The sequence below is a fragment of the Pipistrellus kuhlii genome, unplaced genomic scaffold (genome assembly GCF_014108245.1).
Source record: "Pipistrellus kuhlii isolate mPipKuh1 unplaced genomic scaffold, mPipKuh1.p scaffold_m20_p_14, whole genome shotgun sequence".
Classification (NCBI taxonomy): domain Eukaryota; kingdom Metazoa; phylum Chordata; class Mammalia; order Chiroptera; family Vespertilionidae; genus Pipistrellus; species Pipistrellus kuhlii.
The window spans coordinates 8,483,647-8,509,912 of record NW_023425449.1 but is presented as its reverse complement, the minus strand read 5'-3'; the positions used below and the strand labels follow the sequence as shown (position 1 = coordinate 8,509,912).

Below are 26,266 nucleotides of genomic sequence, written 5' to 3'. Positions count from 1 at the left end.
TAAACGAAGGCCAAAACCAGTTTGGCTCAGTGGATAGAGCGTCTGCCTACAGACTGAAGGGTCCCGGGTTCGGTTCTGGTCAGGGGCATGTACCTTGGTTGCGGGCACATCCCCCAGGTGGGGGTGTGCAGAAGGCAGCTGATCGGTGTTTCTCATCAATGTTTCTAGCTCTCTATCCCTTTCTCTTCCTCTCTATTTTATCAATAATTTTTTTAAAATAATAAAGTTAAACTAAGAATTTTATACAAAGTGCCATCTCTGAAGTGAACTTTAATATTGTATTAAAAAAACAACTTGTTACACAAGTACCTGTCCTATGATTTTATGCATACGTCCATATACATACATCAAGGTAAAGTCCGATACAAAAACAGCTTTTCCCGTGGCCAGTGTTCCACAGCAGTAAGACGTGCAAACTTTACTTTGTGATCCAATGCAATTGCAACATTCTAAGGGAGGAAGGGGCAAAGCAAATCAAGTCTACGGTATGTTACAGAGTATCTTGCATAGCTTATTCTCATGGTGGTAAACTCTTAGGATTCCGAAGGATTTTTTTTCTCTCATTAAACTTATAAAGTTAGTGTCTACTTTTTGCCTTTGTGCCATAGCAAACCAGCTTTCTCAGTACTAGTCACGTTTACAACCTTACAGAACTAGCGCTAGCCTGAGCTTTGGGGCTCTGGACCGCCTTCACTGTAGTCCTTGATACAATGACAGACAAATACAGAGTATTTTGAATCTTCATCTGTATCTCAGACGATTTTCTAGGGCTTCCATTCTCTGTGTCATTTCTTCTAGTACATCTCAAGTTAAGGAAGAGGAATCGTTCATTTTTATTTACATTTAAATATCACTTGGTTTACCTACATAAAAATTGGTCCTAAAAATATAAGGGTTTCCCCCCTCCTGTTTCTGTTAAGTATTTTTAAAACTGACGTTAACACATGCTACTAAGACTGTGTTTTTTGGAGTTAAAACATCAAAGCAAAATTATTTTTCTTTTTAATTTCTAATCGCACCTCTGTTACTTATAAATTAGTTTGCAATAGCACACCTCTGTGAGCCATAATTGATAATGTTGGTAATGTGGTGAAGAGAATAAAGGGATTAAGCCTTGCCTTAACAGGTTTGGCTCAGTGGATAGAGTGTCAGCCTGTGGACTCAAGGGCATGTACCTTGGCTGCGGGCACATCCCTGGTCGGGGGTGTGCAGGAGGCAGCTGATTGATGTTTCCCTCTCATCGGTGTTTCTAACACTCTCCCTCTCCCTTACTCTCTGTAAAAAGTCATATTTGTGTGTGTGTGTGTGTGTGTATATATATATATATATATATATATATATAAAATTTTTTAGGGATTAAGCCTTGGAAAGAAAGATGTGAAGTCTGGAGAGAGATGGGGAGTTTTCACTTATGTCAGGTATGGCCAAAGGGTAGCAACCTTGAAGACTGTCGACCTGTGCTCTTTGATAGAAAAACTTCCTTAGTCTCTTGTGAAAGAGACCCTCAGGGCTGAGGTGGGAAAAGGAAGAGGAGGGGCTCGTTCGAAGAAGCATTTGTCTTCCTCCCTGTAAGCTCCTTAATACCTTCCACCGCCCTCTTGGTGGCAGAATGAGAGCCCAGCGGTGTTCATCAGTTATCATTTTCTAGGGGACCGTATTCCCAGTTTTCAGAAAGGTAATTCCTTATAGGAACCCACTGACACAGAAATTGTTCTGAATTAAACCATTTCCCTACTGCCTGGCTGATCCCTGCTGAGATAGACACAAGCCAGCTTTAGTACGCGGACTAGTTATGAGTTCAGAGCAGTTGGCAGGCTGCTCCGGGTGTAAAGTGCTAAATCTTCATTTCTCCGTTATCCCAAGCACTCCTCTCATTTGTAATATTGTTTTAATGAATCATTGGATCCTGCTGTTGCCTCGGAGGAATGGTTCATCTGAGCGTGCTGATATAAAGGATCTTTGCTGCCAAACCAAAAACAAAAACCCAAACCCAGTCCTCTGGAAACTGAACACTGACCAAATGTGGCCACGGGGTGGGTTGGGGCCAAAGAGAAACTGTGGAGTTTAGATGGAGTTTGAAACCTCTTGGTTCTACAACGTGCTTTGCTCCTGACACTATACCTTTGGTATACTTCAGATCAGGGCACAGCCTGCAATTTATCCCAGGAGAAAGGGGGTTCATGAAATGTGTGTATCTTTCCTCTGAGTACTGACTGGCCGACTGGCCTGACTGCTAAACCCTCCAGAACAGCAGACAGCTGCAGCTACGTGCGTGAGCCTTGCACTAAGCTGGGCTTGCCCTTGGCTCCCAGACCCTATCAGGCTGCTTAAGAAAGAAGCCCTTGCCGAAACCGGTTTGGCTCAATGGATAGAGCGGAGGCCTGCGGACTGAAAGGTCCCGGGGTTCGATTCCGGTCAAGGGCATGTACCTTGGTTGTGGGCACATCCCCAGTAGGGGGTGTGCAAGAGGCAGCTGATCGAGGACTCTCTCTCATCAATGTTTCTAACTCTCTATCCCTCTCTCTTCCTCTCTGTAAAAAATCAATAAAATATATTTTTAAAAAGAAAGAAAGAGAGAAGCCCTTCATGGAAACAACTTCCTTTGTGCTCGGGACGGTTTGATCATGTTCTCCGCGCCCCACGCGTAAGCACAGAACCAGAAAAGGATATAGCGCTGTGTTAATTTCCTCACTTCCTCGTTGGCAAGGTTCTGGAACATGAGGAGGTTTTCACATTTGCATTCATCGGGCTTGTCTTCCAAAGGACTTCCTGAGAAAGCAGATGGAAAGTGTTCACCTCTGTAAGCCCTCCCGTTTCCCAGACGCACACGGACGGGACTGAGTCAGCACATGGAGGAAACCATAATGAAAGAAACGCTCAGCTTTTTCCATGGAGCCCGGGACTTACAGGACCGGGCCTGCCAACCCCCAAGTGGCCGGCTCTGTGGCTTGGGGAGACCACCTCCGTCCCTTTTTCAGGATCTCATTGTACTTACGTTCTCTCTTCCCCACCTGATTTCCTCACTCCTCTCCTCTCCTCTCCTTTTACACGGGGCTGGTTGGCAAGCTGATGGGCTGGGACCAACAGAACCCGTAGTAACAGTTTGCCAGGAATTACCTGAAGGATTTGTGGAGTGGAACAGTTTTTGTGCAGACCGTGAGAGACTGTCTTCTTCAAACAGATACCTGTGTTGCACTGCAAAATTAGAACAGGAAAGGAGGTCTTGGATATTTATGGTGACTGGCTCAGACTCTGCAAAGAGAGAGACAAGTGAGGTCACACCTGCCTACCACGGCGGTGCTGTAAAAAGCTGCCCGCGGTCAGAGTGAGGGGCGTGGTGGTCTAACACGGGGCACACAACTTGACGTTGGGAAAAAGTTTGGCAATACGACTCAGAGAGGCTATTACCAACCATGGCTTAAGGTGTGGGGGTCGATGCTTCCTGTCTGACCGAGGGGGGAAAGCCACAGTCATCATTCCAATCTTGCTTTCATCCCTACAACTTCCGTCTGGGGGAGGGGGAGGCCATGGTGGGACCTCCCACCAGAGGTTCTGGGAACACTGCTTTTTAACTCACCTGTTGGCTGGTGACCCCTTTTGGGCAGTTCCCCGGCTGGGGAGTCCTGGCTTCCATCCGAGGCTTCCAGAGCTGAGCGGGAAAAGAGCAAAAGGGGTGACAGTGGTCCGCACGCACTCGTGTCACTCAGGAACCTGGTCCCAGACCAGCTCCTTACCTTCCTGAGGTAACCCAGGGTATTTCGGTCTTATTTGCTATCACCACAGACCCAAAGAGCACTTGGCTATGAAGATAATCCAAGAGCACTCGAGAGTTTGCTCCTGGGGGAAGCCTGGTCCCCTTACATGCTTCTTAAGAGTGCCTTCCCGCCCTAGCTGGTTTGGCTCAGTGGATAGAGCATTGGCCTTTGAACTGAAAGGTCCCAGGTTCGATTCCAGTCAAGGGCACATGCCCAGGTTGCGGGCTCGATCCCCAGTAGGGGGACTTGCAGGAGGCAGCCGATCAATGATTCTCTCTCATCATGGATGTGTCTATCTTTCTCTTCCTCTTCCTCTCTGAACTCAATAAAAATATATTTAAAAAATTAAAAAATGTGCCGAAACCAGTTTGGCTCAGTGGATAGAGCTTCGGCCTGCGGATTGGAGGGTCCCAGGTTCGATTCCGGTCAAGGACATGTGCATTGGTTGCAGACCCATCCTCAGTAGGGGGTGTGCAAGAGGCAGCTGATCGATGTTTCTCTCTCATTGATGTTTCTGACTCTCTGTCCCTCTTTCTTCCTCTCTGTAAAAAAATCAAAACTATATTTATTAGAAAATTTTTTTAAATGTCACCCTTAAAAAAAACACGAATATCCCCAAATATCATGTGTAGGAGGTGAGGCGAGGGGAAGGTCAAGCATCAAGTTGCAGTGGCCACAGCTCTTCCTGAGGCTTTCCCACTGGAATGGGCCTTACCATTCGGTCTGGCCCTGCCCAGGCAACCACAGGCCTCAAAACTCAACAAGTCTACGAGCTTTGTCCACAGCAACATCAATGTATAGTAAGTAAACTACATCATGCGGACGGGTCACGAGATTTCTCGCTTCATGTTACACAGTGTTTTACAAAGTGCCATACTTTAAGAAGATATTGGCTCGTAAGAACATGCAATAAATAACTTCAAAATGCAATGGGTGTTTAGTTTTAAAGCGTGCCTTTAACATTTATGTAAAACAATTTTTTTTTGTACTCGTTCCATAGAAACTTATCTGGCCACTGGGTGAAGCTAGCAATAAAACTACTGACATTGTCCACAATCTGTTCAGTGAGGGATGTTATAACTATCCAAATGGCCCTTGGCAGAAAAAGGTTCCCCACCCGCCCCTGGCCTCGAGGCAAAACATTATCTCCTCGGATTAGAAATCCCACAGGCCTTCCCTCGCTGGCCCCCTTCCTCGCACTGTGTTTTTCCGTTAGAGGGGAATAAGGTACATCACTTAGATGGGGATTTTATGGGTGGCGCAACCTGGGACACGAATAAAAGGGAAAATGGGCAGAACTGCTCTCTGTCAGCATGCCTGACGTGGCACAGTCAACGAGGAAAGCAGAGGGAGCTTGGTACACAGATCTCAATCCCAGAGGGCAGCCTCGGGCTCTAGGCAGTCTGTAACTTTAGACAGCGGACTAGAAAGGGCTGCCACCCGCTTCCACCCCCAGTGACTAGCACAGGCACACCCTGAAATGGTGTGTCAGCCCTCCTGACTTATAAGATGGTTTCTTAAATGACCATCTCTAAAGGGGTCAAGTGTGCCAGTGTGTCAACGCGCTATCACAGCTCAGCACAGCATCACCAAGCCATGCTGTCTGTCCCCTTTGTCCTCTCTGACCCCTCTCCCGCCCTCCGCGCGCGTAGTGTTTGCAGGTGTCACTGGCCCCGCGCCCCAGGGAGACCCTTTTCTGAGCGCCTTGAAGGAATGGGTTGAGGATTTCTCATTCAGGGGTTCCTGCTGCCTCGTTCGTTCGCTAGGCTCTCTCCCAGACACAAGCTCTTATACCTTCGCATATGCCCTGCTTCAGCTTTTCACTTATCTCGCCCATCGTGCTGAAGTCTTCGGCATAGAAGAGGTGCCTGTCCGTGGGCTTGGAGGCGATCTCCTGCAGTTCCTCCTCGATGGCTTTTCCTACCCCGACAGCGTACACGGTTATACCTACGGGGCAGAGCAAGGCCAGAAGGCGGCGGTGAGAGCTGCACCCTGCTCCCCCCGCCCGGAGGCTGTGTGTACGGCACCCAAAGCGAGACGTTCCACGGCATGATGTCCGTGTCAGCCTCACTTTGTTTTTTTTCCACCATTTTTTTTAAAAAATATATATTTTATTGATTTTTTACAGAGAGGAAGGGAGAGAGATAGAGAGCTAGAAACGTCGATGAGAGAGAAACTTCAACCAGCTGCCTCTTGCACACCCCCTACCAGGGATGTGCCCGCAACCAACGTACATGGCCCTGACCGGAATCGAACCTGGGACCTTTCAGTCCGCAGACCAACGCTCTACCGCTGAGCCAAACCGGTTTCGGCTTTTCCATTTTTACGTTGGCTCTGTGGGAGGCACAGACCAGGGCCTCCTCTGAGACTTTTCAGACCCGGTGCCGGGCACGTGGCACACGCGTGACTAGTCCTTGTCGAGGGAACAAGGAGTGAACGTGCCAGCGAGCCCACAAGTGAGCTCCCTCCTGTCCAGCAAGGCTGGCTCACACGGGCATCCGGCCACGCTGTGTAAGGAGGCCAACGCAGTGGCTGCTTCCCTCACTGCGCACTCCTTCTTTCTGTGCTCCAGAGTAGCAGCCACGACGCGGCCTGGTCTGTGCGTCCCCTTTTCCGCTTGGTGGGACCTGCTGAAGCAACGTGCCCTCACCAAGTTCCTCAAGAAAGTGGCTTTTCAGCAAACTGCCTCACAACCTCACGTTTTCTCATCTCCCCAAAGAGTTCAGACACTTGGCCTTGAGCTGTCTCTCCCAACCACCTAGCTTTTGGGTCTCCTTTTCCAAGGGCCATACTTAAGGTGACCAGATGTCCCGATTTTTAACAATTTGTCCTGCATCCCACGGCGTTTTAAAAAAGTCCCGATTTTTGCCACATTTCACCTCTGCCCACCACTAACGTAACCTCCAGTCCCCCCTGCGTCATACAACTCAGAGAAGAGGCGAGTTCTACTGGGCAATGAGAGCTTAGCTACCATCTCCAACAGTTGGATTTTCTCAAAAGCTAACTTTTGCAAGCACACGAGTCTTTGCTCCCCCACGGCTGTTGTGCTTTCACTGTTCACTTGCAGAATTAGCTTTGTTTTGTAAAGTGCCAGGCCGGCCAGGGTGGCTCAGGGATGGAGTGTGGACCCAGGAGACAACAGGTCACCAGTTCGATTCCTGGTCAGGACACATTGCCCGGGTTGTGGGCTTGATTCGGTGGGCGGAGTGCAGGAGGCAGCTCACTGATGAAGTTTCTCTCTCATCAATGTGTCTCTCTATCCCTCTCTCTCTCTAAAACCAACAACAACAACAAATTTTTTTTTTTTTTTAAGTATCAGGAAAGTTCCACCGGGAATCTATTTTGACCAGTGTTTGCGGACTGCCGTGTACGTGTGGTAAATAGCGCGTGGAGACCGATTCTCTCCACGGGAGGTCACACCCGGGCTGGTGAAGTGCAACAGATGATTTCTCCACTGCAGAAGGTGTGGGGTCTGTGTCTGGGCCAGTGGTCGGCAAACCGTGGCTCCGGAGCCACCTACGGACGGCTCTTTGGCCCCTTGAGTGTGGCTCTTCCACAAAATAACCATGTGCGATGGAGACTCCGTGGCCCCTGTGCAGAAGTCGGCTTTCGGCCTGGGCGAGTCTGTTTTGAAGAAGTGGCGTTAGAACACGCAGGGGGGCCAAAGAGCCGCGTGTGGCTCCCTGGACCACTGGTCTGGGCCAATGGCCAGTCTGCAACCCTTCCAGACCCCTTCCCAACCGGCAACTCCCTTTAAGGCCTGTAGAGGGCAGTCTGGGAGAGCCGCTGTCCACTCGGGACCTCCCTCCCGTGGCCAGCTGGGACCACCCCGTGAGCTGCAGCGACCTGAACCTTGAGCGGTGGCCGCCGCCACTCCGTCCACATTACCGTTGGCCTTGGCCTTCCCGGCCCACTCGGCGACGTCGTCCTGAGCCCGCCCGTCGGTGAACACGATGGCCACCCGGGGCACCCGCGCGGAGAGGGGCCGGGCCCCTTCGGCCGGCGTGAAGCTCCTCTCAAACATGTGCCTCAGGGCCAGCCCCGTCATGGAGCCCTTGCCCATGTACTTCATGGTGGCCACGGCCTTCTTCATGTCCCTGGCCGAGCCGAAGCTGCTCAGGGCGAACTCGGGGCGGACCTGCGTGGAGTACTGCAGCAGCCCCACCCGGGCGGCCTTGGGGGACACCACCAGGGAGTCTATGATCCCCGTGACGAACTGCTTCACGATCTCGAAGTTGTCCTCCCCGAGGCTCTTGGATCCGTCGATCACAAAGACCAGGTCGATCGGGCCTTCGGAGCATCCTGTTAACACGAAAAGGAGAGCTGAGGTGGGGGAATGGCTTTTTGTTTTCTTTGTTTTGTTTTTTTTAAAGGAGTCAACTCTTTTTAAAAATATATATGTATATTTTATTGATTGTTCACAGAGAGGAAGAGAGAGGGATAGAGAGTGAGAAACATCGATGAGAGAGAAACATCGACCAGCTGCCTCCTGCAGTCCCCCTACTGGGGATGTGCCCGCAACCAAGGTATATGCCCCTGACCGGAATCGAACCCGGGACCCTTCAGTCCGCAGGCCGACGCTCTATCCACTGAGCCAAACCGGTTTCGGCAGGAAATGATTTTTAAATATGTATGCCCCTGAGAAGAAGACAATTGTGCTTCTGTGGGAGGCACAGCTACTTGGGAGAGCCAGCCACCTCTGTTCTCGAGACAACATGCAGCCACGAGGTGTGGGATAGATGCACAACAGAGGCATACACAGGGCACCAGGCCCTAGCCGGTGTGGGTCAGTGGATAGAGCATCGGACTGCGGACTGAAAGGTCCCGGGTCTGATTCCAGTCAAGGGCATGCACCTTGGTTGTGGGCACATCCCCAGTAGGGGGTGCGCAGGAGGCAGCTGGTCGATGTTTCTCTCTCATCGATGTTTCTAGCTCTATCCCTCTCCCTTCCTCTCTGTAAAAGATCAATAAAATACATAAAAAAAAAAAAAAAAAAACCAAGCTAGGGCACCAGGCCCCCTGCCCCCTGGGCCCCGGCGGCCAGGTCTGGAGGGACTTGTGTGAAGGACGCGGAAGGGCCAGACAGCACAGCACCCAACAGCTTCTGTAACTTCACTCCAGGGCGGGCATTCTGACCGACAGCGGAGAGGAAACCCTTCAAAGGCAGCTCCGCCATCACCCGCTCCAGGAGCTTCCAGTGACCCAGCTTGTCCTAGTTCCCCCGTGTGCCCCCCTCACACACACACACGCTCATTCAACCAACGCCTGCGCATGGGCATGTGCTTCCTGCCAGGCAGGAGGCGCAGCGGGGCTGCGAGGGAGGCCGAGATGAGTCCCCGGCTCCCCCCGCTGCGTGTCGTCGGGGTTTCCCGCACGCTGTGCGAGGGCCCATCGCGTGTGTGTGGGCTTCTCGTCCAGCCTGCCAGTTCCTCCCCATCGGGGGGCCATCTCTCACTCATTTCTGCGCCCCCCCCCAAAAAAAAAACCTGGCACACAGGAGGTATTCAACAAAGGCTTGTTGGCAAAATAAAGTGTCCGTTGGGTAGCCCGCCTGTGAGTGCCCTACTGACCTATAAAAACTTAAAAATGAATTATCGCTGTGAATTCCTCATCTACACGAAAGCTTTCCAGGCAACTCCGAGGGCTGACAGTAAAAGCTTTATGCAAATACTTAGGCAATCCGGGTGTGGAGAGATTTTTTTGTTGTTGTCATTACTTAGGGCTGCGTAAGACATGTACAGATCCAAGTGGATGATCTCATAGCATTCCCTGTTCTATATCAAGCAGCTGTCTAACCTTTGAACGTGAAGCACAGTAAATAAACAAGGCACACACATGTAGAAATACGTCTATGCCTGGTCTGGAGTGGCAGCGTGTGTGTGTGTGTGTGTGTGTGTGTGTCCTCTCTGCCACCATATATGGTATGGTAGAGCAAGCCTCTTACAAAATATATCAACGGTAATAGACTATAAAAAACCCCACTCAGTTCCATGCTTTTTTCAGCTAAAATAACCTGGGATCATATCTAAAGCTGCTCCACTCTTTTTAGCAGCTGTATAGTCTTCTACTGTATGGCTGTACCATAATTTACCTTATCAGGCTCTTAGGGATGGACACTGACCTTGTTCCCAATTTTTTGCCGATACAAACAAGGCTGCACAAGATATTCTTATAGACAATCTATAGGTTTGGGAAAACACGCACATCATCACAAGATAAACTCCTACAAGCTGAATTGCCTTTACATACTTGCCAAAGGTCCACCTGGTTTCTCTGATTTTTGAACATGATTTTCCTGTCATTAAACAATGTGTTATAGATAATAAATAAATAAATAAATAAATAAATAATGCCAAAAGGCCCGTCAAGATGTTGCATCAATTCAAACGCTTCCTCCCAAGCCAAAGCCAAGCAGAAAGCCAAGTTCAGATCACTTACGCTTGCACCGCCTCCCGTCCTCAGCCAGAATAAATCCCTCCGAGCATTTGCAGACGTAGGAATCGCCACGAGGAACACAAATGTGCTCGCAGCCGTGGTGGGCCGACCTGCAGATATCCTTCCCTGAGGAAAACAGAGCCGGGCAGTCCCGTCAGCGAAGACACAGGCTGGGTTAAGCCATCACGTCAGTCAGGAGAGATGGCAGGAGCCGTGCATTCTCCATCTCTGTTCCAACCTCCTTCACACACACCCTTTCCGGACAGGGCCTGGGGCGGGGACACACCCCAAAGACAGCTCGCACTCCCCCAAGCTTGGTGACGGGTGTCCAGAATTTATTATTATGAGGTTAACATTTAGATCAGTAGACTTTGAGTAAAGTAGGGTATCTTCCATATTGTGGTGGACCTCACCTAATCAGTAGAAGGCTTTAAGGGGAAGAAAAAAAAAGCCCTAGCTGGTTTTGCTCAGTGGATAGAGCGACGGCCTGCAGGACCCAAGGGTCCTAGGTTCGATTCCAGTCAAGGGCACTTGCCCAGGTGCCCAGGTTGCGGGCTCAGTCCCCAGTAGGGGGTGTGCAGGAGGCAGCCAATCAATGATTCTCATCATTGATGTTTCTATCTCTCCCTCTCCCTTCCTCTCTGAAATCAATTAAATTTTTTTTTTTAAAAAGACTAATGCCTCCTGAAAAAGAGGGAATTCTGCCAGCAGACTGCCTTTGGATTAGAACTATTGTACATCAGCTCTTCCCTGGAGCTCCAGCCTACCCTGCCGACATCAGACTTGCCAAACCCTATAGTCATCTTCCATCCATCCATCCATCCATCCATCCATCCATCCATCCGTCCACCCACACATACACACTACCTCCACTTCTGAGGGCCTTCAGGAAGAAAAAGCACCACAATTAACCTCTGAGCCCCATCATGCTTGCTCACAGAGATTCTAATTCAGTCCCAGGACTAGCCGGGCACTGCGAGGCTCTGAGCATCCACAGAGCTCCTGAGAGGAGGACCAACACCGGGGAGAGGACGGAAAGAAGCAAAGAGCCTGACGTCTCGGGACCTCGACTGAGAAATTCCTAACAACTAAGGGTCTGCTGTGCTGTTCACTGGCAAAGCCCTCCAGAGTGCCCATGGCAGGAGCCTGTAGCTGTGACATGAACGGCAAAGGAAGGGCTAAATGACGTCATGTAACCAAGCCTCATGAGGGGCAAGTCGGCTCTCCCAGGAGGTCACTTACTTCTGCAGCGTTTCCCATCCTCAGCGAGCCGGAACCCCTCCAAGCACCTGCAGCTGTAAGACTCCCCGCTGTTCACACACATGTGCTCGCAGCCGTGGTCTACTGCTTGGCAGACGTCTTTCCCTGAGGACAGCAGAGCAACTTAAAACAATTTCATCAACGTAGAGACTCCCCAGATTCACCTCAGAGGGTCCCGTTGTCTCAGCCTGGCGCTCCGGGCTTCCCTGAGCTCAGCGGTCTGTGGGGAGGAGGGTGACCTCGAGGGTGGAGTTCGGGGGCTCTGATTTAGGCTAACTCAAATGTCCTCCCTGTCGTCACCGTCCTCACTCACCCGCATCGCATTCAGTGTCTGATAAATGTGCAGGCCCTCAGCTGCTTTCTGCAGGTGCAGCTTCTTCTACCAGAAGGGAAACACTTCTGGTCTGACCACTTAGGAAGTTAAACCTCCACTTAGATTGGCAGCACTGAAATCTAATGTTGGCCTTGTCCCTGACACGTCACGTGACTCAGAAGAGTCATGTCACCCTCTGGAGCCTTCCCTTTCCTGCCTGAAAAACGAGTGTCATAATTCCAGTTACCCGTCTCTGTAAACACGACTTGCCCTTTGAAAAGTGCTCCGAGCAGCTTGAGGAAAGGGGATGGATAGGGACGGAAATCTCTTGCTCAGGGTCACACTCCCCTTGGACTACACAGAGATGGAACTCGGCCCGTCCAAGAGGCTCTGCTTTCTGAGACGTAAGAATGGTCTCCTGCCAAAACTGGTGTGGCTCAGTGGATAGAGCGTCGGCCTACAGACTGAAGGGTCCCAGGTTCAATTCCGGTCAAGGTCATGTACCTTGGTTGCGGGCACATCCCCAGTGGGGGGTGTGCAGGAGGCAGCTGATTGATGATTCTCTCTCATCGATGTTTCTAGCTCTCTATCCCTCTCTCTTCCTCTCTGTGAAAAATTAATAAAATATATATTAAAAAAAAAAAAAAGAAAAGAATGGACTCCTTGTATGGTGGTCTCTCTGAGGGATTTGTGCTCCTGGAAATGACAGCTTTGTTAGAAATAATAATAATTAAAAGAAAGGCGCAAAGGAGTTAAGCAACTTGCCCAAGTAGTGAGTGGCAGAGACAGAAGTTGATAGAATCCTGGGTTTCAGATTGTACATCTTCCCAAGAAGCCACACTGCCTCTTGCCTCAGGCGTAAGTGAGCAACTTCCGTCACAGCCCTGGCCATGGCTTTTCTCATGTGAGCATTTGCTTGTGTTCTTCGTACTGGACTTTATTGTTTAAGAGAGTTTTAGAGGCACCGAAAAATTGAAAAGATAGTACAGAAAGCTCCCATAAACCCCCATGCTCAGTTTCCCTATAACATTTTCGTTTAGAATAACACATGTCATAAAATCCATGGACCAATATTGATACAACGACTAATATCCACTAAAGTCCATAGTTTGTTTGCATTTTCTTAATTTTTTGTTTTATAAATATGTGGGTTTTTTTTATTGATTTCAGAGAGAAAGGGAAAGGGAGAGAGAGACAGAAACATCAATGATGAGATAGAATCATTGGTCGGCTGCCTCCTGCACGCCCCCTACTGGGGATGGAGCCCACAACCCGGGCATGTGCCTGGACCGGAATGGAACCCGGGACCCTTCAGTCCGCAGGCCGATGCTCTGTACACTGAGCCAAACCAGCGAGGGCTGCATTTCCTTAATTTTTACCTGCTGTCACTTTTCCCGCCCAAGATCCCACCCAGGACCCCACATGGTCTTTGGTGGTCACGTGGCACTGAACTGAGAGCCACGGATGACACAGAGATCAGGATGGCGGGCTTCCGGCAGAGGTCAGACACACCGACAGAGCCAACACCGATAAACACTCACGTCTGCAGGTTTTCCCGTCTTCCCGAAGCAGGTACCCTTCCATACACTCGCACACGAAGGAGTCTCCGCTGCTCACACAGGAGTGCTCGCAGCCGTGGCCCCCCAGAGCACAAGCATCCAGTTCTGAGGACCAAGTGGGATGAGAGAAGCAGAGGAAGGAAACAATCCAGACATCAGTGACTTCTTCAGTCTTCAAAGGCACCTCAGACACCTTCAACTAAAACAGTATCTAATTCCATAATGCACATTTCAAAGCAGGAAGCATGTCTACTCATAATTCACTGAGTGACCAGGTTATGATCTCTGAACACGTAATAATCCGGCCACTCAGTGTGTGTGTGTGTGTGTGTGTGTGTGTGTATGTGTGTGTGTGTGTGTGTGTGTGTGTGTGTGTGTGTGTGTGTGTTAGAGGCCCGGTGAATGAATTCATGCATGGGTGATGTCCGGCCAGCCTGGAGGGCGGGGGGTTATGGGCAGTTGGCCGGACTGCCTGCTCGTCGAACTCCTGGTCGAGGGGACAATTTGCATATTAGCCTTTTATTATATAGCATATACACTGAGTGGCCAGATTGTTATGCGTTCAGAGATCAAAATAATCCGGCCACTTCGTGTCTAGAAAGAGCACATCGATTGAACAGTATCCTCATCATCTTCACAGGGAAAATGAACAGAAGACACGAGATGACAATGCACGAAGGCGAGGTACCGATGGCCTCTAAGTATCAGAAAGTAAACTCAACTGCATTGGTTATCCTATCATGTAGATAACGTGTGTACATATCAGTATCTACCTAGATATGTAGGTATGTGTCACACTTAGCCCATTCATCCATCCATCCGTTCGCTCGGTTAACAATAATTCACGAGTCCCTGCTGTGAGTCAGGCACTCTTCCCGGCAGGGGAGACACCAATAAAACAGAGTCTCTGTCTCTGTGAAGCTTACTTTTGGCAGGAGGGGTGTGAGGGAAGCGGGGGGGGGGGGGCGCGAGGGGCAGACGATCAATAGACAAATACGTGTCACATGGGGAAACGTGCTTTGGAGGAAGAGCAGGCTGGGGGCTGGAGCTGCCTGCTGGGCTGGAGCCGGGGAGCGCCTGCCATTTACAGCCAGGCGAGGGGACACTGAGCAGAGCCTGAAGAGATAGGTGTCTGCATGTATGGAATCTGGGGGGTGGGGGTGGGGGGGGGAGACAGCGCCCCCAAGAAAGAATTTGCAAACTGCAGAGGTAGAGGCATCTTGGTGTGTTTCAGGACAGGCAAAGAGACCGGTCTGACCCAGGCAACCTGGCAGGGCAGGAACGGGGGCAGATCACCTGGGATCACAGGCGGTGGCTGCAGCTAAGTGAGAAAGGTTCCCTGCAGGGGCTGGGCAGTGGGTGACACAATCTGACCCGGCCCTTATGTTCAGAGGCCCTCCCAAGTGTCCAGGTTATTCTGTGCCTCCGCCATCGTGAACCAAACGCCATCATCTGTGTCTGGGGCTGTGGCATTGTTTACTGACAGGTTCTGCACATCCACATTCACTCCCTCCAGACCATCCTCCCCCCCCACCCCCACCCCCTCAGCCTGAGTCCCCTTTCCAGCCTTCACTGCTTCCTGACAGTCTTGGGATGAGACAGAATCCCTGGCAAGGTTCGCAGGAACCCTGCACCTCACCTGCCCCCTACCCAACTCCCATTCCACCCCCCCCTTCCCCCGCTTAAGGACTCCAAGCCAGAGGCGGGAGAGAGGGCAGCCTCGCCCTGAACCACCGCTTAAAGTAGGGGTGTCGAACTCAATCAGAGAAGGGGCCAAAATCTAAAATCCAGCCTAAATCGCGGGCCAAATGGTTTACTGAACAGTCATAAACTGTCATTGTGATGGAAACGCAGCGGAGTGCAGTGATGACAGCGCGGTGCGGGCCACATTGCAAGGCCTGGCGGGACGGATTTGGCCTGCGGGCCTTGTGTTTGACACATGTGGCTTAAAGGAAGAGGGTGAGAGGACTTAGGAGGACGCTCGGGCAGGAAGAAAGCACTGCCCTTGAACCCTGGACCTCCTCCTCTCGGGAGCACACACGTCATCAAGCCCTCGTCATGAATGGGGCCCGCAATCCGTGACCAGACGTTTCAGGACATGGTGCAGGTCTTTGGGGGCGCCTCTGGCAGCTCTGCGTGCTGACACAGCCCGTGCTCCCCACATCTGGATTCCACAGCTGGTGAGTCACGGACGCCAGTGGTGCTCGGTGGCCTCGCATCTCTGCGGCGGTGACAGACAGCAATCCTGTGTCTGGGGCTCCGCGTAGGAGGTTATTAAAACCAACCGCAAACCCGGGGGCGGGGGGGGGGGGGGGAGAGAACGGAGGGTAACCAGGGCCGAGAGACAGAACGGCACTGCTTCCCGGCTTTTCTTATACTGAGAGCAGGAGCGGCCAAATGTTCGCTAGCTCCATAGGGGCGCTGGCTCAGCAAACCACGCAGAGGCCGAACGGAGCCACACTGAGTGTGTGTGTGTATGTGGGTGTGTGTGTGTGTGTCCTCACCTAGAGACTGATGGAGTGAGGGAGCCAGAGGATACTTTCCCACTGATTTTTAGAGAGAATGGGAGGGAGGGAGAGAGACCGAGAGACACATCGATGTGAGAGACACATCAATTGGTTGCCTCCCACACTGCCCATCCTCTCCACCCCCGTCCCTGGGGCCCAGGGATGGAGCCTGCAACCGAGGCATGTGCCCTTGGCTGGGATTAAACCTGGGACCCTTGAGTCTGCAGGCCAATGCTCTATCCACTGAGCCAAACCGGCTAGGCTAGGGCTGAGCCGTACTTTTAGAGGGCATCTCACTCACTCAGGGCATAGATCCTACATTAGGTAACCTGGGTTCTAGACCCGACTCAGCCACTGACCCCTGAGGCAGAGCACGTGCTCAGATGAACGGTGTCACGGTACCATTGGGTACAAACACACTTTACATGAGAAATTGGGCAATGTTTCTCAGCGTCCCTGGCCTAACCCCGGTGTGGACCCGGGCGGGGAGGGGGCACACGATTTTAAGGAAAAGGGCAGCCTTTGTGTGGAAGGACCATGGGAATTTCTTAGAAGGCCTGCGAGCCCCTGGGAGCCCGCTCTTCGTGACCACAGTAAGAGGGCGGACCCAGGACGGGCATGAGTCATCCAAGACGATGGGGATTAAAACAAACCAACAAAGAGCCATGCCTCTGGCCTTGGCATGCTGTCAGAGGCCGATGCAATCCGACACGCCCATACTCTCTGCACCCCAGCTGCCCACGCCCTCCCAAGCCGGTGGGAGCGGCCCAGGAGGCCGCTGGGCAGGCAGCCACAGGCACGCTCTAAGACGGGGAACCCATTTGCCGAGACTCAGAATCTGTCTCCAACCAGGAATCCATTTCTCCCAGGCCGCACACTCAGGGCACAACCCGCTGGGCGGGCAGTCGGCTCCCCTGGCTAGGTGAGTGTATACATACAGAGCTGGGTAAACCAGGTGAGTGTACACATACAGAGCTGGATAGACCAGGTGAGTGTACACATACAGAGCTGGATAGACCAGGTGAGTGTACACATACAGAGCTGGATAGACCAGGTGAGTGTACACATACAGAGCTGGATACACCAGGTGAGTGTATACATACAAAGCTGGACAAACCAGGTGAGTGTACACATACAGAGCTGGGTAAACCAGGTGAGTGTACACATACAAAGCTGGACAAACCAGGTGGGTGTACACATACAGAGCTGGACAAACCAGGTGGGTGTACACATACAGAGCTGGATAAACCAGGTGAGTGTTACACATACAGAGCTGGGTAAACCAGGTGAGTGTACACATACAGAGCTGGGTAAACCAGGTGAGTGTACACATGCAGAACTGGATAGACCAGGTGAGTGTACAAATACAGAGCTGGGTAAACCAGGTGAATGTACACATACAGAGCTGGATAGACCAGGTGAGTGTACACATACAGAGCTGGATACACCAGGTGAGTGTACACATACAGAGCTGGGTAAACCAGGTGAGTGTTACAAATACAGAGCTGGATAGACCAGGTGAGTGTACACATACAGAGCTGGATAAACCAGGTGAGTGTACACATACAGAGCTGGGTAAACCAGGTGAGTGTACACATACAGAACTGGATAGACCAGGTGAGTGTACAAATACAGAGCTGGATAAACCAGGTGAGTGTACACAGACAAAGCTAGATAAACCAGGAGAGTGTACACATACAGAGCTGGATACACCAGGTGAGTGTACACATACAGAGCTGGATAGACCAGGTGAGTGTACACATACAGAGCTGGATAAACCAGGTGAGTGTACACAGACAAAGCTAGATAAACCAGGAGAGTGTACACATACAGAGCTGGATACACCAGGTGAGTGTACACATACAGAGCTGGATAGACCAGGTGAGTGTACACATACAGAGCTGGATAAACCAGGTGAGTGTACACAGACAAAGCTAGATAAACCAGGAGAGTGTACACATACAGAGCTGGATAGACCAGGTGAGTGTACACATACAGAGCTGGATAGACCAGGTGAGTGTACACATACAGAGCTGGATAAACCAGGTGAGTGTACACATACAGAGCTGGATAGACCAGGTGAGTGTACAAATACAGAGCTGGGTAAACCAGGTGAGTGTACACATACAGAGCTGGATAGACCAGGTGAGTGTACAAATACAGAGCTGGATAAACCAGGTGAGTGTACACATACAGAGCTGGATAAACCAGGTGAGTGTACACATACAGAGCTGGATAGACCAGGTGAGTGTACAAATACAGAGCTGGGTAAACCAGGTGAGTGTACACATACAGAGCTGGATAAACCAGGTGAGTGTACACATACAGAGCTGGATAGACCAGGTGAGTGTACAAATACAGAGCTGGGTAAACCAGGTGAATGTACACATACAGAGCTGGATACACCTGGTGAGTGTACACATACAGAGCTGGATAGACCAGGTGAGTGTACACATACAGAGCTGGATAAACCAGGTGAGTGTACAATACAGAGCTGGATAATCCAGGTGAATGTACACATACAGAGCTGGATAGACCAGGAGAGTGTACACATACAGAGCTGGATAAACCAGGTGAGTGTTACACATACAGAGCTGGATAAACCAGGAGAGTGTACACATACAGAGCTGGGTAAACCAGGTGAGTGTTACACATACAGAGCTGGGTAAACCAGGAGAGTGTACACATACAGAGCTGGGTAAACCAGGTGAGTGTACACATGCAGAACTGGATAGACCAGGTGAGTGTACAAATACAGAGCTGGGTAAACCAGGTGAATGTACACATACAGAGCTGGATAGACCAGGTGAGTGTACACATACAGAGCTGGATACACCAGGTGAGTGTACACATACAGAGCTGGGTAAACCAGGTGAATGTACAAATACAGAGCTGGATAGACCAGGTGAGTGTACACATACATAGCTGGATAAACCAGGTGAGTGTACACAGACAAAGCTAGATAAACCAGGTGAGTGTACACATACAGCGCTGGATAAACCAGGTGAGTGTACACATACAGAGCTGGGTAAACCAGGTGAGTGTACACATGCAGAACTGGATAGACCAGGTGAGTGTACAAATACAGAGCTGGATAAACCAGGTGAGTGTACAAGACAAAGCTAGATAAACCAGGAGAGTGTACACATACAGAGCTGGATACACCAGGTGAGTGTACACATACAGAGCTGGATAGACCAGGTGAGTGTACACATACAGAGCTGGACAAACCAGGTGAGTGTACACATACAGAGCTGGGTAAACCAGGTGAGTGTACAAATACAGAGCTGGATAAACCAGGAGAGTGTACACATACAGAGCTGGGTAAACCAGGTGAGTGTTACACATACAGAGCTGGGTAAACCAGGAGAGTGTACACATACAGAGCTGGGTAAACCAGGTGAGTGTTACACATACAGAGCTGGATAAACCAGGAGAGTGTACACATACAGAGCTGGGTAAACCAGGTGAGTGTTACACATACAGAGCTGGGTAAACCAGGAGAGTGTACACATACAGAGCTGGGTAAACCAGGTGAGTGTACACATGCAGAACTGGATAGACCAGGTGAGTGTACAAATACAGAGCTGGGTAAACCAGGTGAATGTACACATACAGAGCTGGGTAAACCAGGTGAGTGTACACATACAGAGCTGGATACACCAGGTGAGTGTACACATACAGAGCTGGGTAAACCAGGTGAATGTACAAATACAGAGCTGGATAGACCAGGTGAGTGTACACATACAGAGCTGGATAAACCAGGTGAGTGTACACATACAGAGCTGGGTAAACCAGGTGAGTGTACACATGCAGAACTGGATAGACCAGGTGAGTGTACAAATACAGAGCTGGATAAACCAGGTGAGTGTACACAGACAAAGCTAGATAAACCAGGAGAGTGTACACATACAGAGCTGGATACACCAGGTGAGTGTACACATACAGAGCTGGATAGACCAGGTGAGTGTACACATACAGCGCTGGATAAACCAGGTGAGTGTACACAGACAAAGCTAGATAAACCAGGAGAGTGTACACATACAGAGCTGGATACACCAGGTGAGTGTACACATACAGAGCTGGATAGACCAGGTGAGTGTACACATACAGAGCTGGATAAACCAGGTGAGTGTACACAGACAAAGCTAGATAAACCAGGAGAGTGTACACATACAGAGCTGGATACACCAGGTGAGTGTACACATACAGAGCTGGATAGACCAGGTGAGTGTACACATACAGAGCTGGATAAACCAGGTGAGTGTACACATACAGAGCTGGATAGACCAGGTGAGTGTACACATACAGAGCTGGGTAAACCAGGTGAGTGTACACATACAGAGCTGGATAAACCAGGTGAGTGTACACATACAGAGCTGGATAGACCAGGTGAGTGTACAAATACAGAGCTGGGTAAACCAGGTGAGTGTACACATACAGAGCTGGATAGACCAGGTGAGTGTACAAATACAGAGCTGGATAAACCAGGTGAGTGTACACATACAGAGCTGGATAAACCAGGTGAGTGTACACATACAGAGCTGGATAGACCAGGTGAGTGTACACATACAGAGCTGGGTAAACCAGGTGAGTGTACACATACAGAGCTGGATAAACCAGGTGAGTGTACACATACAGAGCTGGATAGACCAGGTGAGTGTACAAATACAGAGCTGGGTAAACCAGGTGAATGTACACATACAGAGCTGGATACACCTGGTGAGTGTACACATACAGAGCTGGATAGACCAGGTGAGTGTACACATACAGAGCTGGATAAACCAGGTGAGTGTACAATACAGAGCTGGATAATCCAGGTGAGTGTACACATACAGAGCTGGATAGACCAGGAGAGTGTACACATACAGAGCTGGATAAACCAGGTGAGTGTTACACATACAGAGCTGGATAAACCAGGAGAGTGTACACATACAGAGCTGGGTAAACCAGGTGAGTGTTACACATACAGAGCTGGGTAAACCAGGAGAGTGTACACATACAGAGCTGGGTAAACCAGGTGAGTGTACACATGCAGAACTGGATAGACCAGGTGAGTGTACAAATACAGAGCTGGGTAAACCAGGTGAATGTACACATACAGAGCTGGATAGACCAGGTGAGTGTACACATACAGAGCTGGATACACCAGGTGAGTGTACACATACAGAGCTGGGTAAACCAGGTGAATGTACAAATACAGAGCTGGATAGACCAGGTGAGTGTACACATACAGAGCTGGATAAACCAGGTGAGTGTACACAGACAAAGCTAGATAAACCAGGTGAGTGTACACATACAGCGCTGGATAAACCAGGTGAGTGTACACATACAGAGCTGGGTAAACCAGGTGAGTGTACACATGCAGAACTGGATAGACCAGGTGAGTGTACAAATACAGAGCTGGATAAACCAGGTGAGTGTACACAGACAAAGCTAGATAAACCAGGAGAGTGTACACATACAGAGCTGGATACACCAGGTGAGTGTACACATACAGAGCTGGATAGACCAGGTGAGTGTACACATACAGAGCTGGATAAACCAGGTGAGTGTACAATACAGAGCTGGATAATCCAGGTGAATGTACACATACAGAGCTGGATAGACCAGGAGAGTGTACACATACAGAGCTGGATAAACCAGGTGAGTGTTACACATACAGAGCTGGATAAACCAGGAGAGTGTACACATACAGAGCTGGGTAAACCAGGTGAGTGTTACACATACAGAGCTGGGTAAACCAGGAGAGTGTACACATACAGAGCTGGGTAAACCAGGTGAGTGTACACATGCAGAACTGGATAGACCAGGTGAGTGTACAAATACAGAGCTGGGTAAACCAGGTGAATGTACACATACAGAGCTGGATAGACCAGGTGAGTGTACACATACAGAGCTGGATACACCAGGTGAGTGTACACATACAGAGCTGGGTAAACCAGGTGAATGTACAAATACAGAGCTGGATAGACCAGGTGAGTGTACACATACATAGCTGGATAAACCAGGTGAGTGTACACAGACAAAGCTAGATAAACCAGGTGAGTGTACACATACAGCGCTGGATAAACCAGGTGAGTGTACACATACAGAGCTGGGTAAACCAGGTGAGTGTACACATGCAGAACTGGATAGACCAGGTGAGTGTACAAATACAGAGCTGGATAAACCAGGTGAGTGTACAAGACAAAGCTAGATAAACCAGGAGAGTGTACACATACAGAGCTGGATACACCAGGTGAGTGTACACATACAGAGCTGGATAGACCAGGTGAGTGTACACATACAGAGCTGGACAAACCAGGTGAGTGTACACATACAGAGCTGGGTAAACCAGGTGAGTGTACAAATACAGAGCTGGATAAACCAGGAGAGTGTACACATACAGAGCTGGGTAAACCAGGTGAGTGTTACACATACAGAGCTGGGTAAACCAGGAGAGTGTACACATACAGAGCTGGGTAAACCAGGTGAGTGTTACACATACAGAGCTGGATAAACCAGGAGAGTGTACACATACAGAGCTGGGTAAACCAGGTGAGTGTTACACATACAGAGCTGGGTAAACCAGGAGAGTGTACACATACAGAGCTGGGTAAACCAGGTGAGTGTACACATGCAGAACTGGATAGACCAGGTGAGTGTACAAATACAGAGCTGGGTAAACCAGGTGAATGTACACATACAGAGCTGGATAGACCAGGTGAGTGTACACATACAGAGCTGGATACACCAGGTGAGTGTACACATACAGAGCTGGGTAAACCAGGTGAATGTACACATACAGAGCTGGATAGACCAGGTGAGTGTACACATACAGAGCTGGATAAACCAGGTGAGTGTACACATACAGAGCTGGGTAAACCAGGTGAGTGTACACATGCAGAACTGGATAGACCAGGTGAGTGTACAAATACAGAGCTGGATAAACCAGGTGAGTGTACACAGACAAAGCTAGATAAACCAGGAGAGTGTACACATACAGAGCTGGATACACCAGGTGAGTGTACACATACAGAGCTGGATAGACCAGGTGAGTGTACACATACAGAGCTGGATAAACCAGGTGAGTGTACACAGACAAAGCTAGATAAACCAGGTGAGTGTACACATACAGAGCTGGATAAACCAGGTGAGTGTACACATACAGAGCTGGATAGACCAGGTGAGTGTACACATACAGAGCTGGATAAACCAGGTGAGTGTACACAGACAAAGCTAGATAAACCAGGAGAGTGTACACATACAGAGCTGGATAGACCAGGTGAGTGTACACATACAGAGCTGGATAGACCAGGTGAGTGTACACATACAGAGCTGGATAGACCAGGTGAGTGTACACATACAGAGCTGGATAGACCAGGTGAGTGTACACATACAGAGCTGGATAGACCAGGTGAGTGTACACATACAGAGCTGGATAAACCAGGTGAGTGTATACATACAGAGCTGGATAGACCAGGTGAGTGTACAAATACAGAGCTGGGTAAACCAGGTGAGTGTACACATACAGAGCTGGATAGACCAGGTGAGTGTACAAATACAGAGCTGGATAAACCAGGTGAGTGTACACATACAGAGCTGGATAAACCAGGTGAGTGTACACATACAGAGCTGGATAGACCAGGTGAGTGTACACATACAGAGCTGGGTAAACCAGGTGAGTGTACACATACAGAGCTGGATAAACCAGGTGAGTGTACACATACAGAGCTGGATAAACCAGGTGAGTGTACAAATACAGAGCTGGGTAAACCAGGTGAATGTACACATACAGAGCTGGATACACCTGGTGAGTGTACACATACAGAGCTGGATAGACCAGGTGAGTGTACACATACAGAGCTGGATAAACCAGGTGAGTGTACAATACAGAGCTGGATAATCCAGGTGAGTGTACACATACAGAGCTGGATAGACCAGGAGAGTGTACACATACAGAGCTGGATAAACCAGGTGAGTGTACACATACAGAGCTGGATAAACCAGGAGAGTGTACACATACAGAGCTGGGTAAACCAGGTGAGTGTTACACATACAGAGCTGGGTAAACCAGGAGAGTGTACACATACAGAGCTGGGTAAACCAGGTGAGTGTACACATGCAGAACTGGATAGACCAGGTGAGTGTACAAATACAGAGCTGGGTAAACCAGGTGAATGTACACATACAGAGCTGGATAGACCAGGTGAGTGTACACATACAGAGCTGGATACACCAGGTGAGTGTACACATACAGAGCTGGGTAAACCAGGTGAATGTACAAATACAGAGCTGGATAGACCAGGTGAGTGTACACATACAGAGCTGGATAAACCAGGTGAGTGTACACAGACAAAGCTAGATAAACCAGGTGAGTGTACACATACAGCGCTGGATAAACCAGGTGAGTGTACACATACAGAGCTGGGTAAACCAGGTGAGTGTACACATGCAGAGCTGGATAGACCAGGTGAGTGTACAAATACAGAGCTGGATAAACCAGGTGAGTGTACACAGACAAAGCTAGATAAACCAGGAGAGTGTACACATACAGAGCTGGATACACCAGGTGAGTGTACACATACAGAGCTGGATAGACCAGGTGAGTGTACACATACAGAGCTGGATAAACCAGGTGAGTGTACACAGACAAAGCTAGATAAACCAGGAGAGTGTACACATACAGAGCTGGATACACCAGGTGAGTGTACACATACAGAGCTGGATAGACCAGGTGAGTGTACACATACAGAGCTGGATAAACCAGGTGAGTGTACACATACAGAGCTGGATAGACCAGGTGAGTGTACAAATACAGAGCTGGGTAAACCAGGTGAGTGTACACATACAGAGCTGGATAAACCAGGTGAGTGTACACATACAGAGCTGGATAGACCAGGTGAGTGTACACATACAGAGCTGGATAGACCAGGTGAGTGTACACATACAAAGCTGGATACACCAGGTGAGTGTACACATACAAAGCTGGATAATCCAGGTGAGTGTACACATACAGAGCTGGATAGACCAGGAGAGTGTACACATACAGAGCTGGGTAAACCAGGTGAATGTACACATACAGAGCTGGATAGACCAGGTGAGTGTACACATACAGAGCTGGATAAACCAGGTGAGTGTACACATACAGAGCTGGATACACCAGGTGAGTGTACACATACAGAACTGGATACACCAGGTGAGTGTACACATACAGAGCTGGATAAACCAGGTGAGTGTACACATACAAAGCTGGATACACCAGGTGAGTGTACACATACAGAGCTGGATATACCAGGTGAGTGTACACATGCAGAGCTGGGTAGACCAGGTGAGTGTACACATACAGCGCTGGATAAACCAGGTGAGTGTACACATACAGAGCTGGATAGACCAGGTGAGTGTACACATACAGAGCTGGATATACCAGGTGAGTGTACAAATACAGAGCTGGGTAAACCAGGTTGTGGTCACAAATGGCATCAGGGTTCGGGACACTGGACTCTGTCACCAGCAGGGTGGGCAAGGTGAACACCTCTGCTTCTGATCCCTGCCCTCAAGATGACTTTTTCGTTTTCATCTTGGAAATGGGATTGCAGGGCAGAAAACAGCATGGTTTTTTAGAGAAAGATCTGAGAGCTCTTCTTTCTTAAAATGAATGGAAGCTGGCATTGGGACCAGTGCAGAGGGCCGCCTGAGAAGGCACATGGACATTCTTTAAATTGACAGCTGAGCCTGAGGCACTGGCAGAGTACCTTTGTCCAGGTGTCAGCAGGGGCGGGTCTAGATATGTAAATCCAGTAATGCTAGGGCCTGGCTAAGGATGCAAATAAGCTCCTTTGACCCTATAAATAAACCTGCGTGGCTTGGGGGGGGTCGCCTTTGCTGCCTCTCCATCAGAGAGATGGCGCCCACCTAGCGCCCAGCTCGATGAATCTATTTCTGCCTCCGTGACTCTTTCTTCTTTCTCTAATTTCTTAATCCCCAGCTCCTCCACTCAGGAAAACAGAGAGACAGCCCACCGCAGACCAGCTGCAAGGAGCATGCACCCGGGAAGCACCGCTGCCAGCCTCGCCATCGGAAGCCGGACCATCGCGGCCGCCGGCCGGAGGGACGGTTTCCCTGGAGTCTCCCCCTCTCCCAGAACCGGCCCTGGACCCACAGGGACCAGTGTGAACCCGCTGCTCACCACCGGAAACCTCCGGCTCTTGGCTTAATGGCGGCTGCGGGTTCGCGGGCTGGAGGGGCCTCCCGGGGTGCAGAGACGGGGATGCACAGTGCCCAGCAGGAAGCCAGCAGGGTCCAGGGTATTCCTATCCTGGTGCCACCGTCTGGGCTTGGCTACCTTTGCAGCCAGATTGCGGGGGGTAAGGAAGCGAGAGCTAAGACCTAGGGCCCTGCCCAGCCTCAAAGGGCCTGCCACTGCAGGCATGGGCAAGGCCACCTCCTGGGGCT

The 26,266-nt window shown here is 50.0% G+C and overlaps 1 protein-coding gene across 4 annotated transcripts in view; it reads right to left on the bottom strand.

The window, feature by feature from the left end:
- Positions 1 to 250: 250 nt before the first annotated feature.
- MATN2 (matrilin 2) overlaps positions 251 to 26,266 on the bottom strand; it is an 83,731-nt gene continuing 57,715 nt past the window's right edge. For 2 of the 4 annotated variants that reach the window (XM_036436598.2, XM_036436595.2), the window contains 9 exons: positions 13,305 to 13,427; positions 11,433 to 11,555; positions 10,194 to 10,316; positions 7,644 to 8,057; positions 5,550 to 5,702; positions 3,578 to 3,649; positions 3,118 to 3,252; positions 2,671 to 2,769; positions 251 to 797 (listed from right to left, as the gene is read on the bottom strand). In XM_036436598.2, coding sequence (XP_036292491.1) covers positions 742 to 797; positions 2,671 to 2,769; positions 3,118 to 3,252; positions 3,578 to 3,649; positions 5,550 to 5,702; positions 7,644 to 8,057; positions 10,194 to 10,316; positions 11,433 to 11,555; positions 13,305 to 13,427 — 1,298 coding nt within the window. In that variant the 3' untranslated portion in view covers positions 251 to 741. The remainder of the gene's footprint in view (positions 798 to 2,670; positions 2,770 to 3,117; positions 3,253 to 3,577; positions 3,650 to 5,549; positions 5,703 to 7,643; positions 8,058 to 10,193; positions 10,317 to 11,432; positions 11,556 to 13,304; positions 13,428 to 26,266) is intronic. The other 2 variants (XM_036436596.2, XM_045581329.1) reach the window with 2 other exon arrangements.